Genomic DNA, 6,731 nt, shown 5'->3' on the forward strand with positions numbered 1-6,731 from the left:
AAACATTTAAATATAAATTAGTTTATTTGTACTTAACCTTTGCATTACTTCTAATATGACAGTCTGATCACAAAGGTAATGTTATATCTTCAGTGATAGGTGTTATGTGGAACAGATATTTATGATGTGGCATAAAAATAACTAATGAATCTTAAATATACTGCCTTTATCATGAATGAATGAATGAATGAATAACAGATTTTTAGAAAATGTTGGACTATGTTTGTCCTTATCCTTGAAGACCTGCCCCGAGCTGTAAGGAGATAAGTGGTTAAAAAAAACCTGATGGATGACATTATTAAAACATTGTAATTTCAAGAAACATTTGGGAAAAATAATTCTTACCAGAACCTGCAATGAACACGTTTTACATTCAAATATGATCATAAATCATATTTATAAATCATACATATAAGCTCTTCATCAAGAAGAATTTCATAAAACCTCCTGACATAGTAAAAATAGTGAGTGCATGGTTAGTGTTTTACACACACAGCACAAACATATCTAATATTTTAAATACCCAAATATGTAAATACTTAAAAGAAACGATCAACTCTCAAACCAGAAAACTGTATGTTTTATTATTGCATCATATCAGAATCTTCAGAAAAAACTGTGAATTACACCTCCTGGCCCACCTCCATGCCTCCCATAAAACCAGTAATCAAATATTGATGATTGTGTCCATCATTATATTATTGTCATGACAACCTTTGTAAATGCAGTTACATATTGCTGAAACTGATTACACTGAGTGCATTATCAGATATGGCTGCACTGTAAGATTTAGCCTACGGGCTGCTTTTGCTTGGTCGTACAATCACTGCACTGCCAGTGAACTGTGTATTGTGGAAACCATTTAGGAAGCTGTTCTTCAGTCGGTGCAAGAAGTGGACATATCTCACGCCGGGTCCATAACCGGAGAACACATGTGACACCTGCAGGCCAAGACAGATGTGTACATTGAAATGCTGGAATACAGCACTGTGCACTGTAGTGGCAAAGAAATGAGAGTCTCACCTCTTTCCATTCGTGAGAGTAAACCAGTCGCTGCTCGGTGGGGTTGACTGTGTGCTCTGAGATCACTGTGTTTTTATCCGCACCCAGTAACTTCACATGCAGCTGGTAGATTGAGTCATGCAGCTGACTCTCCTCATACCTGATAACATGACACACTTAGATTTTCCTAAAAACTTCAAAGACATTTTCTGTATGTGATGTGATTAAATTGTTCAGAGCAGATTACTATACACTCATATACACTCCAGGCTTGTGGAATGTCTTTATATTCACAAATAGTATAAATATCTGGGACCTTTGGGGGAATGAGTGCTATTATGCTGGCACCAGGATGTCTGTAGTGTAAGGGGACAAAGGGGGCCTTAATCTAGCTCAGTCACTTAAGTGGAAACACATCTATATATGTGAAGTTAGGAGAGTCTGTTTGTTCTTCCTTTTTGGCATGCAAACAGAAGCCACGCATGTGTCAATTCAAGCATTTTAAACTTGGAGTTCATCTCTTTATTGTCTCAACTTGTACAATAATCACTGCATACACATTGCTAGTACTGCATAAGAACCCCTTTTGCTTCCAGAACCAACTTAAGTCTGTGTGGTAATTCAACAAGATTCTGGGAAAACATTCCTAGAGGTTTTAGTCCACACTGACATGACAGCATTACGCAGTGGCTGCAGATTTGTTGGCTCTACATATACGATGCAAAACATCTGTTTTACAACATTACTTAACTGGATTTGAACTCTGGTAACTGTGGAGGCCATTTGATTACAGATAACTCATTGTCATGTTCAAGAAACCAGATTGAGGGATGAAAGCAGCTGTCAGAAGATGGGTACAACACACATAAAAATGTTAGACATGGTCAGTGACAATACTTGGGTAGGTTGTAGAATTTTAATTATGTTTAGTGTGGGGGGAAAAGGGCTCCAAAGTGTGGCAAGAAAATATTCCCTACACCATTACACCACTGTCCATCTCGACTGTTGATATAAGACAGGATGAATCAATGCTTTTATTTTGTTAATGCCAAATTCTGATCCTAAAGACTATGACCCTGAAGAGTCTTAAGAGAACTGTAGCACATTGTACGTTCAGAGATGCTCTTCTGCATACCTTGGTTTTAAAAACTGGTTAATCGACTTACTGTAGTTCCTAACAGCTCGAAGCATTATGTCCATCTCCTCACCTTTGACATCAACCCAGAGACTTGCTGCTTGCTGGATATTTCGTTATTCTCTGTAAAACCTACCGCTGGTTGTGTGGGAAACCCAGGGGATCAGCGGTTTGTGAAATTCTTAAAACAGCATGCCGAGGACCATAAACCATTCCGTGCTCAAAATTACTTGAATCCCCCCCTCCCCCTGCACTGATTTACTGCCGTGTGACTGGCTTGATTACGTATTTGCGTTAATATGAAGTTTGGCCAGTGCACTTAAAGTGGCTGGTGAGGGTAGGTTGATCTGAAAGGTGCACAATGACCATGTTGATGGTTTTAGCTAGGACTAGCACTTGGTATTGTCCAATAACCTTTGTGACTGAGACTTCCAGTTTAATAGGGAGTGTTCAAGAGAGACCAAAATATACATGTCATGGGATGAGCTTTTCTTCCTGTCAGTTTTTAATCACATTGCTAACAGAAGGGGTCGTAAGAATGCATATAGTTCAGTTTCGTTTAGCTTTTTTACTTTTATGGGTTTTGACTGTAGTAAAAAAGCATCTACAGTGTTGACTTCATGCATGAAACAAGCAGCAGTAGGGAATTTCTAGCAGCAGATTGTTGAAACACACACACAAACACACAGGTCTCTGTTGACCAATAACCATTTGGAAATGAATGCTATTAATTGAGGAGATCAGATCAATAAGTAGCCAGTGTGTGTACATTAAGTGTCCTTTTATTACAGTTTTTGCTAAAAGTAACATAATGTGTGATCTTTTTGTCTAGAAGAAGTTGTGCATCCTTAGTTTAGCTGTTCAGTTTCATTCATTTTTATTCACTGAGGACTAGCCTGCAAGCGCCCTCTGCTGTGTTCCTGAAGGAACTGCTGACATTTTTTGTAGAAGAGGTAAAGGCTCATATGGATTGGCTCTGGTATTGGTACACTGCTCCTGTTTAACTTGTTTGACAATGTAAACTCTGTTAGCATTATTAGGCCCTTTTACACTTTACTCACTCGGTGCAAAGGTTCTATCGTTTCACTTTGAACTAAACCAAAATGATGCAGTCACAACTATAACTAATTTATTTACATTTTTTGTTTGTATCTATGTTTATTTACCCACCAGTCTTGGATGGCAATTTCAGGCTGAAACTCATCCAGCAGCTCGTCCCACAGTCCTTCTGCTTTCAGGTCCACAACCTGCTCCATGGTGAACCAGCTGGGAACACCACCACAAACAAGAGTTATACTTACTACCACTGTAATTATACAACTAGAGGTTATATAGCAACCCACTCTTTAAATGTCATTTCTACAAGTATGTTTGCAGATAATCCCGGTTATACCCAGCATCGTGGTAATGTCTGACCCAAGTAACACCTACCTGTAACGAGGCAATGCACACACCACAACACCTTCAGGTATGCCGCTTGTATCATAGGGCAGGACCTCCGAATTCGTGGTCCAACCAGTGAAGTTGCCTGGGGATTCAGAGATTAGTCATGAAACCACATTGATTTGATTCATTTTTTGGCTAACGTCACTCCTGTCCCTCACCATCAGGCTGAAATCGTGGAGGTCCGCGGTCAGGCACGGCAGGCAGTTCGGGTTCAGGTGGTGGGATGTCTTTACTCAACCCTGTGTAGGGAATAAGAGACAATGTTGGCCACTGTAATCCCAGTATACACAGCTCACAGACAAAGAGTTATCTTTCTGACAAGCACTGGGCGTGCCTCTTTGTAAAAACACACTAAGTCAGCATTCTGAGTCACACCTCAGTTTCCAGTTGTCTTAGGGTCATAAAAGCTTTTTCACATCTAATCTTTATGGTAAATGGACAGATTCTTATATAGCGCTTTTCTACGCTCCCGGAGTACTCAAAGCGCTCTATACAACAAGACAAAAAAGCAAAAACAGCAGCCGTTTTAGTTGATCTGTTTTCTTTCTTTCTTAAAAACAGCATACTGCACGGTTTAAATGACGAGGAGGTTTAACTCAATGCTTAATGTTTTCAGCAAAGTTATGTCTCACATAACTATCAAAAGTACAGCTGCTGAAGCGTCAGGCACTTTTGTTCCGTCTGTATATGAAGCTGAATGTGGCCGCAGTTTCGAGGAGATAACACAAGATTCCATTTCTGACCGTTGGATTTGTGTCTATTGGCATCGTTTCATAAACTTTGTATGCTTTGATGGGTTTGTGTTTTCATTTACTTGTTAGCAATGCATTTCACAAACTAGTTTAGTTGTTGTGTGCAGCAGAATACTGGCTTAGCGGGCTTAAAGTCACAGTGTCTCCGATGTCTATACCCAAAGCATCTATTTGTTTGTAAACATATCGCTACATAACCAACAGTATATATGCTGAATGCTAAACACCCAAACAGCACCAGTTAAAGTATGAAGACATCAACTTCCTGAAGATCAGGTTTTTTTTTTCCCTTCTCCACTTCTGCATTAGTCAGATTGCACACAGGTACTCAAAAACAAGTTAGGGGAGGGGTCTGTGCATTCAGGATCCATTTTTCCGTAAATGACCAAAGACAATGAATTAATTATTAACTTAATCCCGCTAATACTGGAGGGATGAATTCACACCAGCATAAATGTGTGCAACACATGCCATCTGTCTGTAATCCAAACTTTCTGTGGATAAGGGAGAGACAGCAAAACAACAAGCGTAGCGTGTGTAACAGTGATATGGTACCGTATGGCGCAGGGTTCATCAGTAAATTTCTTCCGAAGGGCTTGGCTTCATACACGGACTTCCAGTCCAGGCCATCGGGCATCGGTGCACTCTGCAGGCTCCACTCTTCCTCGCACTTCTTCTTCCACTCGGCAGCAGACATGGTGCAAATAGCGTGACAGGGCACTACAGCTGTTTCCGAGTTCCCAGTCGGTAGTTTTATCTGGAACGCCCCCTCCTCCCACTCGAGCACAAAACACCAATAGAGGCAGTGTACGTAAACAGTAGCAAATTTTCTGTGACTAACTAAAGGAGGTCTGCCTGTGACACACCCCGGTGTTGCAAGCCAACATGCTGCTCCTCCCTGGCCTCTTAAAGTCACAGCAGTTTAAAAGAATTTCCATCATCACATGATTTATTGATGACATATGTCTGAATACAGACAGTGGAAAAATGTCAGTTTTAGTTTTGCTGGATCTCAGTGCAGCATTTGATACAGTTGACCACAACATATTACTCAAACGACTGGAGAATTGGGCAGGTCTTTCAGGAACTCTACTAAACTGGTTCAAAACATACTTAGAAAACAGGAAATACTTTGTATCAATAGATAACTTCACATCTGAGCAGACAAGTATCACATGTGGAGTTCCCCAAGGTTCCATCTTGGGGCCCCTTCTGTTTAACATTTACATGCTCCCACTGGCACAGATTATAAAGAACAACAAAATAAACTATCATAGCTATGCAGATGACACACAAATATATATCACAATGTCACCAGGAGACCAAGGCCCTGTACAGGCTCTTGGTAAATGCATTGAGGAAATTAATGACTGGTTGTGCCCAATTTTCTCCAGCTAAACAAAAACAAAACTGAAGTAATAGTCTTTGGTGCCAAAGAAAAATGATTACAGGTCACCAGAGAACTTCAATCTATACATCTAAAAACCACAAACCAGGCGAGAAATTTGGGTGTAGTGATGGATGCAGACCTAAACTTAGAAAAACACATTAAGACAATAACAAAATCAGCTTACTATCACCTCATTTATATTAAATATACATTAATATATAATATAAGCCCTCATATTATATATTATTTATTCATATGAAGTTTTGATGAATCTCGTTTAACGTATAATCCTTTATCTAAACAAGCTACAGAAACCTCACTACTGAAAGTGTGTTTAAAATGAACTATAAGGTGAATATAATAATATCATTTCGCTGTATCCTCCAGTAGCCTCTAGTTTTTTCTGTGTGCATAATTCTTTGATAAATATATTAAATCTTTTGTTAGGTTCAGTAGCTTGTACTTATTTATTCATGTATTTAAATCTCAGGGAAATATAAAAATGCTTAATCTTAACAGCAGTCTGCCAGTCTTGTATTAATCTTCTAATATTATTCTAATATTATTACTTATTCGAATGTATTTTTTTCAAAAATGTATTTTAAGTCAAAGTAAGCACTTTGAAAATACCACAAAATAAATCACTTATTAATTAAAAAACATTCTATTTGTAAAGTTGTCTATTTAGCTCATTTGAAAAAATATGGAATTGTTTTATTTGCAGTACGGTTTAAACATTTCTGCAATAAAAAAAACACCTTTCCCAGAAGGTTTCGTCAGTAAGCAGTGTCTGATGATTCTGATGCAAGGAGCACTTTGCACTTTTAGGATATTGCATGATAACTGCACTCTTGCACATTGATTTTTGCAATGCTTAGAAGTCTGTATCTTGGCCAAGTTAAAGTTAAGCTTGTTTAGTTACAGAAATCAAAAGGCTCAGTCTGCATCTTAAGCGCTAAATGCATTTTGCATCATTTTTCTATTGGAGGTGTTAAATGCAGTTAAG

The 6,731-nt window shown here is 38.7% G+C and overlaps 1 protein-coding gene across 1 annotated transcript; it reads right to left on the minus strand.

The window, feature by feature from the left end:
• Positions 1–559: 559 nt before the first annotated feature.
• Positions 560–5,144, minus strand: nccrp1 (P1, F-box associated domain containing). Its single transcript, XM_085288246.1, has 6 exons — positions 4,891–5,144; positions 3,742–3,822; positions 3,569–3,665; positions 3,308–3,403; positions 1,024–1,162; positions 560–941 (listed from the first exon to the last, which is right to left on the minus strand). Exons 1-6 carry the CDS (start codon positions 5,030–5,032, stop codon positions 795–797), a joined length of 702 nt encoding a protein of 233 aa, XP_085144372.1. The 5' UTR covers positions 5,033–5,144; the 3' UTR covers positions 560–794.
• Positions 5,145–6,731: the final 1,587 nt, after the last annotated feature.

This window comes from Mchenga conophoros, linkage group LG10 (assembly GCF_057382185.1).
Source record: "Mchenga conophoros isolate Kocher_MC1m ecotype Shallow Benthic linkage group LG10, M_conophoros_male_GT1.1, whole genome shotgun sequence".
NCBI classification, from domain to species: domain Eukaryota; kingdom Metazoa; phylum Chordata; class Actinopteri; order Cichliformes; family Cichlidae; genus Mchenga; species Mchenga conophoros.